The sequence below is a fragment of the Haliotis asinina genome, chromosome 16 (genome assembly GCF_037392515.1).
Source record: "Haliotis asinina isolate JCU_RB_2024 chromosome 16, JCU_Hal_asi_v2, whole genome shotgun sequence".
In the NCBI taxonomy this organism is placed as follows: Eukaryota; Metazoa; Mollusca; class Gastropoda; order Lepetellida; family Haliotidae; genus Haliotis; species Haliotis asinina.
In genome coordinates, this window is record NC_090295.1 from 3,320,864 (window position 1) to 3,344,116 (window position 23,253).

At 40.2% G+C, this 23,253-nt stretch overlaps 1 protein-coding gene across 1 annotated transcript in view; it reads left to right on the forward strand.

Moving 5' to 3' along the window:
• LOC137268761 (uncharacterized) overlaps positions 1-23,253 on the forward strand; it is an 86,847-nt gene that overhangs the window by 31,634 nt on the left and 31,960 nt on the right. Inside the window, exons 18-33 of the mRNA XM_067803341.1 lie at positions 4,581-4,720; positions 5,666-5,696; positions 6,163-6,278; positions 7,690-7,889; positions 8,305-8,590; positions 9,701-9,785; positions 12,018-12,182; positions 12,848-12,927; positions 13,517-13,637; positions 14,266-14,466; positions 15,472-15,584; positions 16,659-16,853; positions 17,510-18,247; positions 20,828-20,979; positions 21,934-22,115; positions 22,387-22,552. Of these exons, the coding sequence (XP_067659442.1) occupies positions 4,581-4,720; positions 5,666-5,696; positions 6,163-6,278; positions 7,690-7,889; positions 8,305-8,590; positions 9,701-9,785; positions 12,018-12,182; positions 12,848-12,927; positions 13,517-13,637; positions 14,266-14,466; positions 15,472-15,584; positions 16,659-16,853; positions 17,510-18,247; positions 20,828-20,979; positions 21,934-22,115; positions 22,387-22,552 (2,971 nt within the window). The remainder of the gene's footprint in view (positions 1-4,580; positions 4,721-5,665; positions 5,697-6,162; positions 6,279-7,689; positions 7,890-8,304; positions 8,591-9,700; positions 9,786-12,017; positions 12,183-12,847; positions 12,928-13,516; positions 13,638-14,265; positions 14,467-15,471; positions 15,585-16,658; positions 16,854-17,509; positions 18,248-20,827; positions 20,980-21,933; positions 22,116-22,386; positions 22,553-23,253) is intronic.

Consider the following 23,253-nt stretch of genomic DNA (forward strand, 5'->3'; position numbering starts at 1 on the left):
ATTCGTCTCGTTTGATAATAAATATGAAACAAAATGACCGCCTTACTCAGTTCGTCTATACCGTAGTCTAGTGTCACACCCGACCCTGTCGTCGCACACCACACAGCAAAGTTGAGTTGGTTCTGCCAAAACTGCATTGGGTTTTGATTCAAGTTTACCACCGCCTACGCGTTATTAACGGACACGACATAGTTTTCAAAGATATTAATAAAGGTTGTTTTAAACCCCGTGCCATCTGCATTCACCACGATTTTCAAGTGTGCTAAGTCCATATTATAATATATAAATTATATATTATAATATGTACATAACACTTCCAGGAATAACGAGCGGTGAGGCCGTTCAGCTGACGCACGCGATCGATAACACGTCAGGTCAACTCGAAGTCGCACTCTGCGATATCACCTACCTACCGCAATGGACTAACATCAATATCAGCAACAATAAGCTGTTCGTTAGTGGAACTCGCAGCCAGATAACTGACGGCTACTACAGCGTGTGCTCTCTAAACGACGAGGTCTTCAAACCCCTGGGAGCCGAACTCAAGATGAACGACTCAAACGGTACAGTGGTGTTAATCAACAACGGAAGAAACCCCTTGAGGCTCGGCCGACCATTAGCGAGGATACTCGGTATGTCTCCTGACGAGATAAAACCAACAACCGTCACAGGCACGAAGTTACCCGACCTAGTACCGTACCGAGAGCTGTACATTCATCTCGGTCAGGTGAGCACAACGTACAACATTCAAGGAGGTCACCCTTCCACTATACTGAGAGCAGTGCCGGTGAAAACTGAGAAATACAACGACGGTAGAACTGAGTCGTTTTCACCACGGCAGTATAAGAGATTAATCCAGGGCAACATACCTGAGCTGACAATATCGGTGTTAGATATAAATCATAATCCTGTAAATATAGGATACCTCAGCTTAACGCTTCATGTAAAATGACCAGCGCACAAGGGCCCGGAGTTAAAAAATGCGTCAATATCGGGATCTCCGACCTCGGAGACACGCGCGGTTTCGACGCTCCCGGAGTAGATGGTACATCGTACGCCTTTCAACTGAAAAACAACATTTACAAACGCGTTGAAGTCCCCTCCGGTGGAGCCCTAAGTGATATAATAGATACCACAAGAGCAAAAGTCAACACTAAGTACGCCCTTGTCAACACCGGTGATAATAACTGGATAATATACCCATCGTTCGGGGGTAAACTATTCGACTTAGACGATGTTGAGAGCACTACCGTCGTCCAAAACAAACCATATATGCTCGTCTTCACCGAAGATGACAAGTGGGTGTTGTTACCCGATAACGACGACTGGTTTCTCAATATTAGACTCGTCTCTCCCTACGTGTTCACGGATAACAAAGACAACCACCTAAACAAAGTCGTGAACAATGGAACCCTGCTCGTGGCTTACGTCCCAACTCAGAGACGTAGCATAGTCGTCAGCCCACTCGACACTATGGCAGCCCACATGCTATCGAGTAAACTAACCATACAAAACGTGAAATTGCAGTTGGTGTCTGAATTCGAAGGTGTGGTCACTATACTAGAGGATCTACCGGCAAACTCAACACTGATCATCAAAGTCTACCTAGGGGAACCATCGGGGAATGATGTCGAGATCGTGAAGGGGATCAAACTCGGGTGGGGGAAACGACACCAGTATCAAGTTTGCAACGTTTACGTGCGGGTGGGTGTCGGCTCCAACACCAGTCTGCAGGGGGTCAACGTGATCGTGGAAAACAAGATATCACTAACCAATATCTTCCTGCCTGCCAACATACACTTCATGGGTATGAAGTTCACCCCTGAACTATTATCAAAAAACCAGTTGGAAATTATATCGTAATAGTATAATAATGACCAGTCATCGACCCAACACTACGCTTAACGACCTAGGAGATACGGAGGGATTCGATCAGCCTGGTGAGGAAGACGCCTTATATATCCTGCAATTCAAAGACAACGTGTACAGACGGGTGTCGTTATCAGATTTTAAAGAGCCTAAATGGTTGATCAACTTACCACTCACCTCACCTTATATCACAATAGACGTAGATACGTGGTATATCACTAAGATTAGGAACAACGGTATCTGGGCCGGGGATTTCATTCCGGAGAGGGAATTAATACCCATGATATCTACTGATACCGAAAAAAGTAGGTTAAGGTCTATAGGGGAAAATAAATTAACATTTAGCAATAGTCCTTATATAAAAAATCTTGATATATCCCCCCCTTTCACACTCATCATAGAAGTCTTCTTTTCGCCTGTAGAAAATGAAAACATCTCAAAAGTACACCAAATTTTACCTGGGGTGTCAATACACTGGTATGACCAACAACACATATACGAATATTGTGATATTGTTATACAACAGGATACCACGGGTCCTATAAACCGCTTAATAAGCCTCAGGGGGGTTTTTGTTACAACAGGAAAGTCTATTAGCCTCTCACCTATTACCCTGACTAATAGTCTAGAACTTGTAGACTTCAAATTCATTAATAGAATATTAACTGAAACCCAATTAAAATCTCTTTCAAAATATATATTATAGGATGGGCCTGTACCCAGTCGTAGAGGAAGTAGCGAAGACGCTGGAAACCGTAGATGGGTTCCGCTTGAGGCAGTTATGTGATGTAAAACGTCAACTAGAACAAGACCGTGACACGCGGAAAGCACTATGTAAGAAGTACAATAGAGCTTTCAATATCGTGGACGGGGCTGACACTACCCTTATGGCAACCAGCATGGGACTAGGGGCTGCAGGTGTTGGGTTGTTAACCACCATCGTGGCTGCACCTATAGTGCTAGGTTTTGAAATAACAGCTGGGATAGCGGGGGTGTTAGGGTTGGCGCTTAAGTTGGTATCACGCAGACTGCATCGTAAGGCACTGAAACACGACGAGATCAGGGTTCTGGCCGAAGCAAAGCTGAACACAGTGAGTGAGCGTATTTCCACGGCACTCTCTGATAGTAAGATCTCAGAAGAGGAGTTTCGTTCAATCCTCTCTGAACTCAAAAAATATAACGGAATGAAACAAGATATTCGATCCAAGTCTCGTAAGTCTGCTATCAGCGAGGACGAGAAAAAAAAGTACATAGCACAGGGGATACAAAAAGCCCAGCAAGCCTTTATTATGAACACCAAAGAGATCGTAGGCGGTTCACGTTAAACTGTTTCATCGATATAAACGTGACATAGGCACCCAACCTTTTTGTAGTAGGGGTAATAGTAGCAAGAGCTAAGGTCCCAACCAAAGCCTTATTTAGTAAATAAGGCTTTGTAGAGACTTTTCTTGAAAGTGGTCCAGAACTGTCATTCCCTATACTACTGAGGCCAGTACATGGTCCATTCTTGCGTATCTCAGGATGTAAGGATTCAAGTAAAACACACTCCCTAAACAAAAACATAAATATTCACTAATATTCGGTTCTGGTGACCATTGAATAATGAATTGAATTCACTGACTTGCTATTGGCCATCAGATTCAGTGGTCAAGACCAAACTATTTATTCACATCAGTTTATATATGGCTGTCTGCTGCTGAAATACTTGCTTTCCTGTCAGTTGGCCATGCTTGCTGGTGAACTGAAGTACTTTGTGTTTATTGATGCTAAGGCCATTTATTTCTTGTTTTATGGATTTTTGTCCACTGAAATCCCCAAATCAGCTAGGACAAAAAGAAAAAAAAAAAAAAAAAAATCCAATCAGAGAAATATTCCTCCTAAATTCTTTTGGCAATTTATGAAGTGAATATGGGTAACAACCTGAAAAGTATTTTGTTGTGAGTTTTCTTATTCTTGGAAAATATGGCAGACTCATCCGTAAAACAAGAAATAACATTGGTCTGGCCTAATTATGTCAGTCAGTGGATTTCTAGTGCAGACTTGATGGTGAGTGAGTGAGTGAGTTTTATTCCACTTTTAGCAATATTCTAGCAGTATCATTGCAGGCAACAGCAGAAATGGGGTTAACACATTGTACCCATGGTGGAAATCGAACCTGTGTCCTTAGTATGATGAGCTAATGCTTTAAAAACCGTCACCTCCATCTAGACTTAAAGACAGGTTTCACATAGCTAGAATAATGCTGTGATGTTAGACAAGCGATCAATCAGTCAGCACTTACATGAGGAAGGCAATAGCAGACTATCCTTTTCTAGTAGTCTTTGTTGTATTGCTGTTTGGAAACCTCAGAACTGATCACATATTAAACAAAATATCTGCACCTAAACACTAAGATTGTACCGTGAAAGGCAACTAACAGGATCGAGTGGTCAGGCATGCTTATTTGGTTGAGACATCATCGTATTCCAATAGTGTAGATTGATGCTCATGATGTTGATCACTGGATTGTCTGGACCAGACTTGCTTATTTACAGACTGCTGCCGTATGGCTGGAATATTGCTGAGTGTACCATAAAACAACAAACTGACAAACCATGAAGATTCTAAGAAATTCTTTATCAATTTTGTCTACCCTTTAATATAGTTCCTGAACGGTTATCAATACAGGTAATAAATTGATGCAGGTTATCTGTTCTGTATCTGTTTATTAGATGGAAACACCATGCAGCTGCGCGTGGCATGTGTAAAGGGAAACAACGAATCAGCATCTCTACAGGTTCTGTGGTTCACCTTCCACCAGTATCATCTAGTGACCAGCTACATATTGTCCCAGAATGATCTCTCCTACCAGGTGAGTGTCCATCTGTACAGGTTCTGTGGTTCACGTTCCCCCAGTATCATCTAGTGACCAGCTACATATTGTCCAAGAATGATCTCTCCTACCAGGTGAGTGTCCATCTGTAGAGGTTCTGTGGTTCACCTTCCACCAGTATCATCTAGTGACCAGCTACATATTGTCCCAGAATGATCTCTCCTACCAGGTGAGTGTCCATCTGTACAGGTTCTGTGGTTCACGTTCCCCCAGTATCATCTAGTGACCAGCTACATATTGTCCCAGAATGATCTCTCCTACCAGGTGAGTGTCCATCTGTAGAGGTTCTGTGGTTCACCTTCCACCAGTATCATCTAGTGACCAGCTACATATTGTCCAAGAATGATCTCTCCTACCAGGTGAGTGTCCATCTGTAGAGGTTCTGTGGTTCACCTTCCCCCAGTATCATCTAGTGACCAGCTACATATTGTCCAAGAATGATCTCTCCTACCAGGTGAGTGTCCATCTGTAAAGGTTCTGTGATTCACCTTCCACCAGTATCATCTAGTGACCAGCTATGTCCTGCCACAGAACAATCTTCCCCCACCAGGTGAGTGTCCATCTGTAGAGGTTCTGTGGTTCACCTTCCCCCAGTATCATCTAGTGACCAGCTACATATTGTCCAAGAATGATCTCTCCTACCAGGTGAGTGTCCATCTGTAAAGGTTCTGTGATTCACATTCCACCAGTATCATCTAGTGACCAGCTATGTCCTGCCACAGAACAATCTTCCCCCACCAGGTGAGTGTCCATCTGTAGAGGTTCTGTGGTTCACCTTCCACCAGTATCATCTAGTGACCACCAATAAAGCACGCCGAGCCTAATAACATCAATAGGTCTATTCATGTGCCTACATGTGTGATACAAGATTTTATGTCCTGAAAGCTGATTCTGAATCTAATTATTACTTATTTTGTTTTGTAGGCTGATGTTTCTTCAGATAAAGAAAACCCTAGTAGGTATTCTCTGGCCTGTTTTAGATAAACAATAAGACATTTGTGGTTAAAAACAGCTCTAGTTTTGGTTAATGACCGCTACAGCTAATGAATTCAAGTTTGATTTATTACTTTTGAATTTGTGTGATGCCTTTAATATCAGTCCTAGATAAATGTTTGAATTATCCTGCTCAACAGTATGATTATTTTATTACTTTATGGACCTGTGAGGTCCAGGTCTGAACTGATCTTCAGTAACTCATGCTTGTCATAAGAGGTGACAAATGGGATCGGGTGGTCAGACTTGCTGACAGACATGTGTCTTTGGTTCCGAATTGTGTAGATCGATGCTCGTTATTGATTACTGGATAGTCTGGTCCATACTCAGTTATGTTCAGACCACTGCCTTACAGATAGAATATTGATAACTGTGGCTTGAAACTACAAACAGAAGAGAAAAGACTGATTACAGTGTGATTGTTTCAGGCAAGTCCAGCACAATGTTGTACGGCCACAAGTTCCCTGCCCCTGAAACAGCTATGGGAGGGAGGGTGCTGTGTGAGCACTGTGGACTGACAAGTACTGCAGCAGCACTGGCTAAGGTGAGGGGCTGAGTGTGGTGACTTGAGTGAGGGGATGAGGGGATGTTTGTTTAGTGAGTGAGGGGATGATGGGATGGCTGTTTAGTGAGTGAGGGGATGATGTGATGGCTGTTTAGTCAGCGAGGGCCTGACAGGATGGCTGTTTAGTGAGTGAGGGGATGATGGGATGGCTGTTTAGTGAGTGAGGGGATGATGGGATGGCTGTTTAGTGAGTGAGGGGATGATGTGATGGCTGTTTAGTGAGTGAGGGGATGAGGGATTGCTGTTGGGTAGAGAGAATGTGATCGAGCCTTGGTTTTGGGGAGAGAGAATGTGATTGAGCCTTTGTGTTGAGGAAAGAGAATGTGATTGAGCCTTTGTGTTGAGGAGAGAATGTGATTGATCCTTTGTGTTGGGGAGAGAGAATGTGATTGATCCTTTGTGTTGGGTAGAGAGAATGTGATTGAGCCTTTTTGTTGGGGAGAGCGAATGTGTTTGAGCGTTTTTGTTGGGGAGAGAGAAAGTCATTGAGCCTTTGTGTTAAGGAGAGAATGTGATTGAGCCTTTGTGTTGGGGAGAGAGAATGTGACTGAGCATTTGTGTTGAGGAGAGAATGTGATTGAGCCTTGGTTTTGGGGAGAGAGAATGTGATTGAGCCTTTGTTTTGGGGAGAGAGAATGTGATTGAGCCTTTGTGTTGAGGAGAGAATGTGATTGAGCCTTTGTGTTGGGGAGAGAGAATGTGACTGAGCATTTGTGTTGAGGAGAGAATGTGATTGAGCCTTTTTGTTGGGGAGAGAGAATGTGACTGAGCATTTGTGTTGAGGAGAGAATGTAATTGAGCCTTGGTTTTGAGTAGAGAGAATGTGATTGAGCCTTGGTTTTGGGGAGAGAGAATGTGATTGAGCCTTTGTGTTGAGGAGAGAATGTGATTGAGCCTTTGTGTTGGGGAGAGAGAATGTGACTGAGCCTTTGTGTTGAGGAGAGAATGTGATTGAGCCTTTTTGTTGGGGAGAGAGAATGTGACTGATGCATTGTGTGGATTATTGGTTGATTGTATCTTTCGGTGTTTGTCTGTGGGTGAAATATTCGCCTCAGTCTTATACGGTTCCCTTATGTATTCTGATAAGTATACTGAACAGCAAAAGAAATGCAAGTTTTGAAAAAATTAAATCTCATAGAGGTTAGTGTTCATGTTTATGTCTTCTATTTAGAAACTTGACTTGAGTTTCTTTTGCTGTTTAGTATATATCTATGTCTGTGTTGTATTTTGTGTTTTAGAACATCAGCTGGTGTATTTAATTTCAGAAGTATTCATTTGCTGATGAACCTGTACTTCTTGTGCAGTTTGACCTCATCCTTTTCATATCTTTGATGTGTGTACGACTTGGAATAACTGATATTGATTGACATTGTACTTTGGACACTTTTAGAGTGCACAAGATGGCCTTCGTCCAAGTTTCCTCACAGAAAACAACATGAAGCTTGTCAAGGGTAAAATGGAGGGATCAGTCGTTGTTCTGGAAGCCAATGGAACAGCACAAATGAGAACACCCCTGACCTTGATTGATAACCCTACTCTGACCTTCACCTTAATGACGTCTGTGAGCTCGAGTGTGAAACTGAAGTTTGTGTAAGTTCAACCTGAATTACCGAAGTGATCCTCACTGGTTTGAGTAAGACACCAATGTCTCTGTTGTACCTCAATGTGTACATAACCTGATTTAGCATTTACACTCAGTAGAGGAAATTGAAATCTTTGGAAATCGTGGGTTGTTTAGTTAGTTGGTTGGTTGTTTTTTTATGCTGCACTCAGTAATACTCCGGCTATGTGTTTTGTAAATAATCCAGTCTGGAATAGACAACCCAGTGATCAATATCATGAGCATCAATCTACGCAATTGGGATACGATAACATGCGTGAACTGCGTTAGCAAGCCTAACCACCTGATCCCATGACTTGAATCTACTATAAGGATTGGTTGCTGAAGACCAAATCTGAAAGACTCTCCACTCATGGTACTTTATCAGTATGTATCTCACTTTAGCTCTCCAAAAGATGAAGAAGCCTTGACCTTCGACCTTGCAAGGGGTGATGGTGTCGTAATGGTTAACGGCAAGAGAAATAACTTCAAACTGATGAGTACGGTCAGAAGTGTGGGAATTCCAGTGACCTTCACCCTGGTGGCAGATAAAGAGGATAAGATGACTGTCAAGTACAAGTTTGGACAAGGAAGGGTTGAGCGGATATCGCTGCCGGCCATGCCGTTGAAGTTGTGTGTGGAACATGAAGATCCTAACTGTTCTTTCACATTGAGTGGGTACAGTTTCATGGTAAGTTGTGTGTTGATTTTTTTGATGACGTTAGCCCAGAAATTGTTTGATCAAAGTTACACCTTGTTACGATCAAAACGTTTTACAGTAGACTTGTGGAGGAAATTTTGAAATTGGATGCATCAGTGACAAAAATTATGTCTGATGCAATTCCCTATTTTGACATGTACTATACGTTCCTGAATTATTTCAGGAGAACAAATGACTGCTTTAGCATATGTGTATGAAGGGTGTCATCGGTTAGGCTGTATATGCTCATCTTTCAGCCAACACCTGGTGTTATCACCATTTCATAGTGATTCATTAACACATGCTTTGTCATGGAATCGCATGGTCACTCACTTGATTGTCTAGTCCAGCTTCTGTCTACAAACAATGTTGTACAGTTGTAATACTGCCGTAACAAATACATACACCTGACATCGTCACAGCAGTACAGTCGACTGACTCTGCTTATAGCAGGGATTTCTTATGGATGTGGAAAAGGTTTTTGTAGCTTCTTTTGGAACAACTTGCTGCTCTTTAGTAATTGCTGTTTTAACAAGTGTGACTGTCTTAAAATATGCCATGTCAGACTTTGTTGTCTGAATTCTTTTGTGTATTGGGTTTTGAAAAGGCCTCAGGTCTGATTGGTAAGTCACACTTCTTTGAATGTCTGACCTTAATATTCATTTAGCTGCCATGGTGTAACTGGAGTAGTGTTTAGAATGTTGGTGTTTATTGGAACTTAATGTATCCCTAGTTACCAGCCATTTTACATTCTTGTGAAGTAGGGGCATAGGGAACTGGCCTTATTTCTGGCCAGAGAGAAGAGAAGGCATATTTTTTTCATCCACTGCTCTTTTCTTGGAATCACACATCCAAAACATGTATTCCACCATAACCAGATTACAAGAATACAAGCAACTGTACCAAAAGCTTTCCAGCATTTAAGGACTGAGTATTGTCTTAAGACAAGAGTGGAAATTCAAACTTAGGTTTAGGGTGTGACAGGAATCTTTAACCACTTGTCTACCCCAGTTTCTTCAGTAAAGAAACCATAATAACAGCTGTAGGACAATGTCAAATAAGTCTTAGTATGATAATGTACCACCATCTTTCACTTTCCAGCAATCTAACCTTGAGGTGAAGGTCGGCATGAAGCTGGAAGCACTGGATTTACTGAACCCTTCTCTTGTGTGTGTGGCAACTATCAGTAAGTTATCTTGCATGTTGAAAATACAGATTTGATCATTAGATTCAGTTTGTTTTTATTCTGTTGAATGTCAGGTTTCCATAGAAACATTTGCTTGTGTTAATTTCTTCTTTGTTTTGTTGGTGTTTCACTTCTTTTATTTCCCGTGCCTGATCTTCATGTTTCATGCTTACCTATGTTCATGCAATATCTTCACTGTTTCTTCTTTTTTACTTAATTTCAATTGATCACACTTTGTGTTCATTTCTAGTGTCTACTTTTTATGTTAATTAGTATATGTTATGTCCATTCTTAGTAGGACTGTGCATTGGCAAATACATTGTATTGCGATATTGTGATTCAGGTACCCGTATTGCGATATTGTGATTCAGGTACCCGTATTGCGATATTGTGATTCAGGTACCCGTATTGCGATATTGTGATTCAGGTACCTGTATTGCGATATTGTGATTCAGGTACCTCTGTTGTGATACACATTGCAATATATTGGGAACTTAAAGGTCACATGCAACCAAAAAATCAAACATAATTAAAACACATTTATCACTTATTCATGATATATAATATACATTGCTGCTTTTGAAAAAACAAATAAACACAATTATAAGCGTACAATCGGGATTCAAAAGTGCAATAATTTGTACTTGGGCTTACTTCCCCCGAAACGAAGCCCTCGGGAGACCGAACCCAGTCATAGCGGATGGATATGCACTCAAGTGTAACGACGGCTTCCGATTGGCTGTTTCATTTGCTGATATGCTGAGGGATGATTGTGTGTACAGAAAGATGATCTGTTTGATGGGCATTTTAGAAGTATAGCCAGTCACAAGAAAGTAAGATTCTTTATGGATAACAACTTCTTTTTGTGTACTTGATGCATCGTTTCAGTATGGATTCATATACTGTTGTCAAACAAAATCATATACACGAAAAGAAGTCGTTATCCATGAAGAATGTTTATACAGATGTTGGGTTTAGAGAATACATGTTCTTTGAATTTGCGCACGATCCAATAAAAAATCATGTCAGTAGAGATGGTAAACTACTGCGTGGCTGGAATCTGTCATTCGTCCAAGTACAAAGCAGGACTTGAAACTGACAAGAGTTTGCACATGTTTCCATCAGATCCAGTCATCCGAAAAAAGTGAATGTAGTTTGTTTGCAACCCACAGACATAAAAACATGTCATGTGTATCACACGTGCCTAATTACATAATCTGGCAGACACGGGACTCGGGTGCACGAGTCATAAATCAACTTATTTTCTTTATGTCGTATAGTCTGATAGGTGTTAAGTTCAAATTGCATGTGGTCAATGATTAAAGCTGTGTATTGCATGTTGTCTTTAGCAGACAGGCAGGCAGGCAGACATATAGGTGTGAATAAACCAGACACTGAGCTTTCTCTGAGACAGAGACTGCTTACCACAATCAACAAGTTGTTTTACGTAACGAGTAGATTATTTACTTGTTTATGTACACAACCAAGATTAGACTACTGCTCACGACCTCAGACACTGGTCATGCATACTCTTTCAAGCTCCGCGAACCTATTCACTGAGTATGCATTATGGACGCAGCGCATCACAGCTGTTGAAACCAGTTTTCCCCCCAGCGCTGGGGGGAATTTAGTTAAACGTTTGAACTCCGATTTCGCGGGCTTTTTTTTCACCGCGTTTGTTTCCACTTTATAGGTTGAATTGGGATTTTTTATGGTTTGTTTCAGTAAGTGCGTACCGAAAGGTACCAGAATCTGCAAAGGTGTGTTTTACGTTGCATGTGACCTTTAAGGTTCTGACAGTGAATGTCACTAATTTGCTTGTCAATCCCACTTTCTACATTATAATTCCTTAAATGGATATGCTATGGTTCTTATAGCATTAATCTCAAAATCAGGTTGAACTGTCAGTTGTTCTGCTGACCTTTTTGTACAATTTACAGTATTAAGTATGACGTTTTGTCATTGAATAAGGAAAGAAAACATTTGTTGTGAATGAAAGTCTATGGAATTTGATTTAAGCCTTAAAGATAATCACAAGAACTTCACACGTCCTTTACACAATATACCATTTCTCTGAAAACATATTGCAAAACTTATCGTTTGAAAAGTGTATTGCGATATACTGGTATACTCATACTTCTATCTTAATTCTTAGTGTTTCATACCATTGTATTTCTTTCATGTGTTTGTTTCTCTGATGCTCTCATACATATTTTCTGTGTTGATGTACAGCGGAAATTGCAGAAGATGGCAAATGGTTAATCCATTTTGATGGCTGGACATCAAAATATGATTATTGGGCAGAGCCAGATGCCAAGCATCTTCATCCTCTTGGCTACATGGCTGCTGTTGGCCGCACAAACAAGAACTACACCCCAAAACTGCAGGCTCCTAAAAGTAGGTCCTAATTGAGCCTTAAATGTTTGGGGGCACTCTTTTAGCACTTGTCTGAAAACATCAAACCTTAAGTTCACTGATTAAAACACCCAATTCATGAATACATCTACTGAAGAAGTGCAGTTCATTTGTTGATGATCTTGTTTATAGGTGAAGATGAGGATTCAAGTTTTGTAAAGCATGATTATATTTGTTTTCTGCTTTCTTAGTCATGTTTACATCTGCTGGCATGAAAGTGTATATTTATATAGTGTTTCTGGGTTAATCAGTATCCTAGGTGTGATCATGTTTTCAGAGGAACATTGTTCCCCAAGTCATCTAGGGCATTGAAGGTCAAGGTCACTTCATAAAAAACTCTACTGCTACTTACCTTCAAGGCTAATCAGTATCCTAGCTGTGATCATGTTTTCACAGGAACAATTACTTAAGACTCCTCAATTCATTTTGACTGTGTAACTGTTTGATACGCTGCTCTGACATGGGATAACGCCATGGATATTGTCATTGGATATTGAATAAACTTTATAGACAACAACTTCCTTATTACATGGATGTGATGCTTCGAAGTTGTTATCCATAAAGTTTGGTCAGCACTGTAAACAGCAACTTCTAGAATGTGACTTGAAGACATTATGGGCTGTGTGTCCTCCATGTGACTATTGCAGACTATGGCCGTCAGTTTGACTGGGCGCAGTACCTTCAAGAAGAAGATGCAGAACCGGTACCCTGGGATGTCTTCTCTGATGTAAGTTGAAAAAGAATTCTCATCTGTCATGAAACTTCTGAGTCCTCATTTGTATTTGAACCCTCACTAGCTCAAACCTAGACTTGGCTTGCATTGTTTGTTAATATCATGGACTACAGATGCTTGTCGTAAGAGGCGACGATTGGGATTGGATGGTCAGACTTGCTGACTTGGTTGACAAATGCCATTGTATCTCAGTTGCATAGATCAATTGTCATGATGTTGATCAATGGACTGTTTCTTCCAGACTCAATTTTTTACGGACAGCCACCATATAGCTGGAATATTTCTGAGTTCAGTTTTAAGTAAGCAAACAGTCAAACTACCATATGTAAGTTTTCATGAGTGTATCGTTGATGTGGAAGGTTTAGAGATGCTGATCCTGGAAGGAGCCATTAGATCTGATGAATTTTCATGTCTAGTTTACATTCTGGTCCAGAGGAATCTGTTTTGGCAGAGAGACTTGTCATTCTTTGGTTTTATGGTTTTATATTGCTATGTGTTACATGCTTGGGATTTACATCACCAGATGAAAGGATGAGGTGTTGTTATAATACTTTCCTCTAGAGTCTCATATTTATGTCTCCAGATCCAGAAAGAAGGCACTCCCCCAGATGAGACGTTGAGATGTCTCAACATGGCCAGCTCCCTCACATCATCAAGTGGACCAAAGCATCTTCGCTGCCAGAGTGTGAAAAACAGGGGCTCAGGTACATCAGTAAAGGGAAACTGTCTGTTTCTTGGTGTTCACATTTCTGTACACTGATAGTTAAGCCTCCTTCTCCCAAGTGTACTGTATCACTGTATGATAAATAACCAGATAAATACGTTGCTGCAAGTAACACATAACTCTTTGAAGTAGACTGACATGGATGGTTCAAGATGTGATGAAACTTTAGGCCATAGAAACTCCTCCATAGCTGTATGTTGTGTAAATCTCCTTCAGACGCCACCCATGAAGATGCCAGGTGAGAACTAATCTTCAGTAACCCTTGCTTGTCGTAAGGGGTGTGTAATGAGATCGGATGCTCAAACTTGCTGATTTTGTTGACATGTGTCATATTTTCCCAACTGCGTAGATCGATGCTCATGCGGTTGATCACTAGATTGTCTAGTTCAGACTCAGTTATATCCAGTCTGCTGTCATATAGCAGGAATATGTCTCAGATTGGTGTTAAACCTAAATAACTCGCTCACAGTCCATCAGATGCTTAGTTTTAGTGCCATAAAATCAGTAGTCATATCATGAAGATTTCATCCCATTTTTCTTGAAAGTGTAAAGAGACCTGGACATTCCTTGTTGTTCTGTTTTCAAAATAACTTGGTTTTTACTTGCAGTCCTTGAGCAGGATGTGAGGAAGATGCTGAAAGATCCTTCACCAGATCTGCGTGAAGATCTTAGTGAGTTTCTGACTCGCAACCAGCGTCTGTTCTGCGTTCTGCCCAAGTCACTGGACGTCAACTTTATTCGGTATCCATCCATGTCAGTCATTGCCAACCACACGGAACAGAATATCCACTTCCTGTGTCACCCAGACAGTAAGTTGTGAGGCATTGTGGGTAGGAAATGAGTGGGGTTCAGGATCTAAGAATGAGTTTAGACTTGGAGTGACAGAGTTCAACATACTGAGTGTTCCAAAGACTCAAACACATCTTTGCTCTTTGTCATCTATGTCTCATTTTGTTGCTGAATCTATTGCCTTGAAATTCATGCATGATTTAAAATGGCTAATTACAGTGAGCATTGTTGAATATGTAGCAGAATGACCTTCTGACATTGTTACAGACCATAAAGGTAACACTATTATTCAGGGCATTGATGACGGAGGACAGTCGAAAATACTGAGGGCTTCTGCCAATGAAAATGCACTGAAAAATAGTGTTACCATTGTTGCTGCTAAAATGGATAGAGTTTCTAATAAATTAAGAATAAAAACAACGGCATCGGTTTTGAAGGATTTGCTCCTAACAACAAATAACAGAGGTCACTGATACAATTAATACAAATAGGGAAATGTCACAAAACAAACCAGATATCTTCACAGATGACAGTGACAACATTTGACCTTGACCTTTGCCGATACTACCAGCCAACATTTTTTTCAGTGCTCACTAATGTTAGAGTTCCAGTTCAGGTTTTCATTGTTGTATGTTGTAGTTAATGGTACAATTGTTCAGGCTGGTACCAGCAAGAAAGTGCATGATGGCACCGGTACATGTGAAGAATGTGAGTCAGATGTGTCATCAGTTAATGACACAAGTTCAAATGAGCCGTAGGTGATTGAACGTCTAGAGCTAAGCTACGTATGGATGTCACATAACAAGCATTTTGTGGGCATTGTCAAGTTACAGTGGACCGCTCATTTCTGATAACATGCGGGCGTTTTAATGACAATTCTGTAAATTTTAGCTGTAAAATGCTATTACCCCAGCAGTGGCTAGTTTTTAGCATCACAAGCTGCTGTGTTTTAGGCAGGGTTTAAATATTTCAGATTACTGATTTAATTAAAGGGCAGAAGGAAACTTGAGAGCCTCTTGTTCCAGAGTTTGATGTGCACATGGTGGATCACCCTGGAATTCCCTTCACCAGTCTCGCTGGGTACACAGAGATGGAGACAGTGCTGATACTGACGTATCTGGCGTTGCTGCTGCAGGAGGTAGGACTCACACACTCACTCACTCACTTTCCTCACCACATACACACACGTCTCCTGACAAACTCACCTTGTGTTTGAGCAAATACATTCAGATCTCCTGACAAACTCACCTTGTGTTTGAGCAAATACATTCAGATCTCCTGACAAACTCACCTTGTGTTTGAGCAAATACATTCAGATCTCCTGACAAACTCACCTTGTGTTTGGACACCTAGATACACAGATCTGACAACCTCACCTTGTGTTTGAACACATAGCTACAGATCTGACCAACTTACCCTGTGTTTGAACACATAGATCTCCTGACAACTCACCTTGTATTTGAACAAATAACTACAGATCTGGCAAAATTCACCCTTTGTTTCAACACATATATATACAGATCGCCTAACAACTACCCTGCTTTTGAACATAGAGATATAGATCTCCTGACAACTCACCTTGTATTTGAACAAATAACTACAGATCTGGCAAAATTCACCCTTTGTTTCAACACATATATATACAGATCGCCTAACAACTACCCTGCTTTTGAACATAGAGATATAGATCTCCTGACAACTCACCTTGTATTTGAACAAATAACTACAGATCTGGCAAAATTCACCCTTTGTTTCAACACATATATACAGATCGTCTAACAACTACCCTGCTTTTGAACATAGAGATATAGATCTCCTGACAACTCACCTTGTATTTGAACAAATAACTACAGATCTGGCAAAATTCACCCTTTGTTTCAACACATATATACAGATCGCCTAACAACTACCCTGCTTTTGAACATAGAGATATAGATCTCCTGACAACTCACCTTGTATTTGAACAAATAACTACAGATCTGGCAAAATTCACCCTTTGTTTCAACACACATATACAGATCGCCTAACAACTACCCTGCTTTTGAACATAGAGATATAGATCTCCTGACAACTCACCTTGTATTTGAACAAATAACTACAGATCTGGCAAAATTCACCCTTTGTTTCAACACATATATACAGATCGCCTAACAACTACCCTGCTTTTGAACATAGAGATATAGATCTCCTGACAACTCACACAATGTTACAGCACACTCTGCCAGGGAAACTAACAGCACTGTGTCCGGGAGCAGCAAAGATGGACCAGGACCAAGAGAAGATGGAGATTGCCTTCAGTCGACTGATGCGGATGTATTTCAAGATGCTGTGGTTTATCAGCGGGAGGCACATCTTTAAACAGTCCAAAAAACTACAGCGAAGAACTACTTTCACAGGAGAACGTTTGGTGGGTGTCTGTAAAACATTACATACATAATCACATGGTATGAATGAGTGTGTCTTGATTTATAGTATACCTCTTCAGCATTGTTATTTGCATAAAGGCAACACTAGAAATGTTTCATACCCTGTACCCATGCCTATGCCATAATGAGCAATTGCTTCACCGACTAGGGTCTCCCTCAGACCTTCAGATTTGATACTCGTTATGTAAGACAGATAATTGTTTTTAGCCACATTTACTTGACTGTCACCACAATAAAACCTCTTGAGATATTCAACAGAGCTAACTGCTAGGAGTATGGATTCTGTACATTATTGAGAAAGCGTTGCCCTAAATATAACATATCTTATATCCATGAAGAGTTGCACAGACAATAAGTGTCCTGCTGCTCAAACCTCTTGTGCATGTCTGGTACATATCATGTTGGGAAGCATATGTAAAATCTCCTCCTCCTCCTCTTCCGCCTCCTCCCCACCACCACCACCACCATCATCATCATCATCATCATCATCGTCATTGTCATCGTCATCGTCATCATCATCGTCATCACATTAACTCTCAACTGCTGTGTCTGCTTCCTGCGTTCTGCATTTTTGTATAATATGTCTCATCACTTGTTTTTCTAACAATATTTCCGATATTATTTGAATTATTTTCAGACCTTGCAGTCCAGTGAAGCTCTTGCTGTTAACTCGCTGCTTACGACTGCTAGAGAGATGGACTCCTTCAATGCCGTCGTGAGCAATAATGGCATCCCAGAACATGTACAATGCAGACCCCATGAGCTGGCCATGGCTCCTTTGTCTGAAGTTTCCCATATTGACCTGAGCTCTTTTGACAACTATCATCATCTTATATTTAAACTCGATCTACGAAACAATGACTTAAAGGACCTACCTGAAGATGTGTTCTCCCGATTTTTCAACCTTGCAGACCTCAACTTGGCGCGAAATCAGCTGATGACCTTGCCCTCATTTGCAAAATGTGATCATCTAACATCTATCGATGTTAGCTACAACAAACTAGCTGCCCTGCCAGGTGACTTATCTCATGTCAAGGACAAACTTGTCTACTTGAATATATCCCACAATCCTCTGTACACACTTCCTGTGGTAGTCCAGATGTGTAAGAATCTGGTAGAGCTACACGCAGACAATGTGGGCAAAGTCCCAAATTTGGACACAATCTGTACCATCATGCCTGGCTTGGAGAAGCTGTCCTTGAACTACAACATAATTGAGAAGTTGCCATCTGCTTTACCGTCACAGCTTAAAGTGCTCGGTTTAGCTGGAATACCCATCATTGAGCCACTGGCGTCGTCCAACGCAACATATACCTACACGTCCTTTGAAACATTTCTCAATGACAACACTGTCCTGTCGAAAATGTCAGAACAGGTAAAATTTTATCTCTTCTCTGCTGAAAACATTTAAAACATTTTGAGAACGGAATAATATCCAGATTTATTATCCATATGTTGAAAGTAGTGTCATATATATCACATGGACATTTCACGTTTAACTAGCAACCATTGTTTCTGTGTTTTGGCATCTTTCATGAAACAGTAGACGTCAATGAAGAGGGCAGCCACACTTGCTTGTCTTGCTTTACTGCCCAGATGTACATGAATAAAATGGATAAGAAAGAAATTATTACACTTGACCAAGTGTATCATATTACTTATAATACTCGCATAAAATTTCACACTTGTTTGGTATGAGTCATATGGCATGCTTGCTTGTGTAGTAGTCACCATATCTGATCAGATAATGCCAGTAAGGAATTAACAATATTGTCTTTGAAAGGTATGTGAAGTGTACAATATACTGGCTAGTACCATGCTCTGACTGCTGTTCCCCTGATATCAGCCATGGTGTATTGTATAGCTACACCACGGTTTCCAGCTGCCTTTGACAGCAACTCTGATTGGCTCTTTGCAATTTTAGTCACAGCTACACTGAAGAAATATAACTGTCTGTCTCTAATGGATGTAAACATTCTAAAAAGACTACCAACATTCATACAGAATGATTTGTAATTGAGAAATCCCACACAGATTTCAAAATTTGAATGCAGAATGAGAGCAAGGTACAAAGCAGTTACTTCATCCAGTCACTTGAGCCTGGTCCAAATATATCACAGCCTGGTAGCTGATGATATGTCAGTGAATTTGCATCTCGGGGGCTCTGCCCTCGACAGTTCATCAATGAATCATCAGCCATGTATTCGGACCAAAACTCACATATTAGAACAACTGCATAAAAAGGTTAATGATCAGGAATTGTTTGTATGTAAGTATCATTTGTGCCCACTATTCAAAAATGTTCATGATGTTTTACATTTTTGTCTAGTAAGGATCAGTACATGAAATGTTGAAAGGTGCATTCAGTCCTGATGTCATAAAATTATGAAACAATATACACAAACAGCACTTGTTCCTTAATGTTTGTAATTAGAGCTGTTGTTTATATGGAAAGCTCAGCTGTACAGTTTTATTTACAATGGGGAGATTACATTAAACTTTATTGAAGAAAAGTTTTATCCATTACTAAATTTTCATTGTTAAGTGACAATGAATTTGTTTGGAAGTACATATTCATCACCAACTTGCACCTTTCCTTAACATCCAAGAAAACTCTTCCCTCTATGGATGTTTGTTTTGTGTGAAAATATGACAAACCTATCAGAATGTTTGTGGTACCTTGATAAAAATAATCCTGACTACTTAAATCGTTTATGGCGTGTTATTGTTTAAAAAATCATGAAAAATATATGGTCATATTGAAAGTATTAAGAACACAGCTAACAGAATTGTGCTGTCTATTGTGAACTCTTTGATTAGAATCATGCCATTGATGCTGGCCCATCTGAGTGTATTTATGACTGTCCTACAGGCTTGTTGTGGTGATTGTATGTGCACTTCCAACAAGTTTTAGGAAATGTAATTGTAATCGCTTGGAGTTTTGAAACAATAATATTATATCTATATGTAGCTTATCAACTTTAATCTTTAACATTGGGCATACATTTTGCATAGTCTGAGTTTTCCAGGGTCATTCGTTTTTTCAGCAAATTCATTTAAAATTCCACTAGACAGCAATGATACACGGATGTTCAGTGTGAGAAATGTTTTTAAGTCTTTTTTTTTTGTGAGTTTTTGCATTTGGATTTAATGTAGCTGTTTTTAAAAAATTTCATTTGCATGTTCAGTAAACCAAATCCCATTTGTGATTATTAAACCCTTTTCAAAAATATGATATTAAATGTCAGGTTTAATTCTTTAAATTAAATAAGGAAAAACAAAAACAGCAATACAATGTATGAGAACTTCGGTGATATAAGTACCATTGGAAGCAATCAGGAATAGAGATATTGTTCCTGTTTGAAGTAGTTCTGATGTTCATGTACCAATATGAAATTCTTGCAGAGGGGCACAAGGTGCTATTCGTCTTGTTGTGGGATAACATGAGTTGGTTATGAGCGTAACTGTCGTCATATTTGAGTTTGGTCAATATATGTTCAAACAAGTTAAGCTCAATTTGTTTGTAATCATTTTAAGCTAAAATCAAATTGAAGGAAATGGCTGTTATGTAAGCTACTCAGCAAGTGGAGTTGTTGGTGGGTTTATATGAATTTGAATAGACATTCCTTTAGGACAAGGACTTTAAAGCAGGGGTGTCTGATTCTATTTCTACTTTGAGATGAAAACACGGTCAGTCAAAACCTAGTCTGCATCAAAACCTTAACCATAATACTGCTATTTGTAGAGTTGTCTCCCTTAGGTATATCAGGAAACTATGATAGTAGTCACCTGAGTTATGATTCTATGTTTGTCAGCACTATACCCATGCATATCTTTGACCAGCATTACTCAAGTCTTTCAATGCACGCCAAGAGATTGCACCACAACATTACGTATGTACTCCTGAAAGTCAAACCCAGCTCACTCACTCATACACTGATCTTATGGTTGGCAGGACAGGAAGAATCTGTTCCAGACTGCTGACCCCGGTAAAACAGGGTCACTGACCCGAGATGGGGTCATACAGATCAACAATACCATGATGTCCAATGAAGCATATCTCAGATTCGGACAACGAAAAGACACTCAAACGAAAGACAAAAGTAAGTGTGACTTAAGAACAGACATTAATTTCTTCATCTGTCTTTAAGAGTCGTGTTTAAAAATCTAAGGTGAAACAATGTTTTCAATGTTTTTGCTGCTGAGACTTTTTAGCATTACACTGTTAGTACGGACAGTTGGTTGCCTAGGTTTCTGATCTGGTAATGAATTTGCTAATGTGTCATGACAATATCTGAAATGTAGTGAACTGGTTAAAGACACCTCCAAACCCCAGAATTATACATAATTTCTGGTCTTGGTTTGTAGGCTGATTCTGGGTGTTCTTTGAGGGGCATTTTACATGTTGTAAGGATGAAGGAAAACCAAGTTCTACGTATAGTCAACTTCTTTATTGTAATGTGTGCGAGATCTCGTGAACTTGCTTGATAATGGTGTTGGTAACTATGCCAAAACGTCAAACTCATTGCAGTAAGGAAGTTGACTATCCATAGAACTTGGTTTTGCATATTTGGGGTAGCCCATATATTAGCTCAGTGAGTGAGTGAGAGTGAGTGAGAGTGAGTGAGTGTGAGTGAGTAGTTTGAACAATATTCTTGCAGTATTATAACAGGGGACACCGGACATACGATTCACACATTGTACCCGTGTGAGGAATCAAACTTGTGTCTTTGGAATGATGATCGATTACTCTAACCACTAGGCTGCCCCACTCCCCCATTGAGCTGACTTACAGGATTGGGAGGTCAGACTCACTGAATTGGATGACACATATCATTGTATCCCAATTGCATAGATCGATGCTCATGATGTTGATCACTGGAGTGAGACTTGGTTATGTACAGATTGCTGTCATATACCTGGAGTATTGCTGAGTGTGGCATTAAACAATAAACTAACCAACTAAACCAATTTAAACTGAAGGGCGGTGATAAACTTGAATTCTCTTCAAAACCGCATGAAACTTATCTCATCCATGCATGTTAAATGTATTTCAGGGAGTGGACAACTCCCAGAGTTCCTGATGGCGTGCACGACTCTGGAGACGCTGGACCTGTCCAACAACTGTTTGACCAGCATTGAAGACTCCATATCAGGCCTGACCAAGCTGGAGTCAATAAACCTCAGCAACAACTTCTCTCTGGTGACAGTATCTGCAGAAATAACAGCTACTCCACTGAAAGGTGCGTTGGAACTCAGAATTTGAAAATATTTTGAATGTGTGAATTAAAAATGCCACGTGTTCATATCCCCTTCCTATTATAACTATGCCTTAAAATAATGACATTTTTAATGTCAGTCTATGATAAAAAGACACTAGTATTACTACTGTTGATTTTCCCTATAGACAAAAATTAGTGAATACCTTGATGATAACTGAGATTTGTTATACAAATTGTCACTTAATTACAACATTGTTTCAATAGAAGTTTTGTATTTATATCTCTGTTTCAGAACTGCACTTGAAGAACTGCCCTGCATTAAAAACCCCTCCGAAAGAGGTTGTTGGTCGAGGGTTCAAGGCCATCTTGGGGTACCTGCGACGACTGAGGATGGGATCGGTCGACTGCAAACGAACGAAGTTGATGTTTGTTGGACTTGGAGGAGCTGGCAAAACCAGGTAATGCATTCTGAGCTTACCAAACTCCAATCTGAACCTTTTCATGAGTTATGTGCCTTACCTGACAGGATCTCCTTGCATTCCCAGATTTTCTGTGATTTTGAGTCTTGCTGTTTTTTTCCAGTGGCAGAGTTGAGGATGTGTGTAAACCTCCCTCTCTCTCTCTCTGTCGATCAGGCACTCACACTGTGTGAAGTGCTTTCTAAGTGGCTGATCTTGCAGGGTGCGCACGGGCCTGGAAAAGGCCTTAAATTTGACAGTTGCCTTGAAAAGACCTTGAATTTAGCATTGACTTAAAAAGACCTTGAATATTAAAAGATTGCCTTGAAAAGTCCTTAAATTTGATCTTAAAGATATTTAAAAAAATAGATCTATTACAATATGTTATCGAAACGTAAAGGATCGGAAGTTGAACTGCTATGTGCCCCTAGATCAGTATAAGTAAACTTCGGTCACAGTTTACATGTATGCATTGACAAATCACAGTTTGCTTCGTCACAGTTCGGGAAACCACGAACATTCACGGAAATACATTATTCAAAATGCTCACGCACAACCCCCAATCATCGTTGGTGACCTTCTTATCAACCAATCAGATATAAGTCATTGCAAAAAATAGATGCACACATTGCATATTCATGGCCAAGTAAGCTCAAGGGTAAATGTGGGTTCCTGGCATCTAAAACGATCTGTTTACGAAA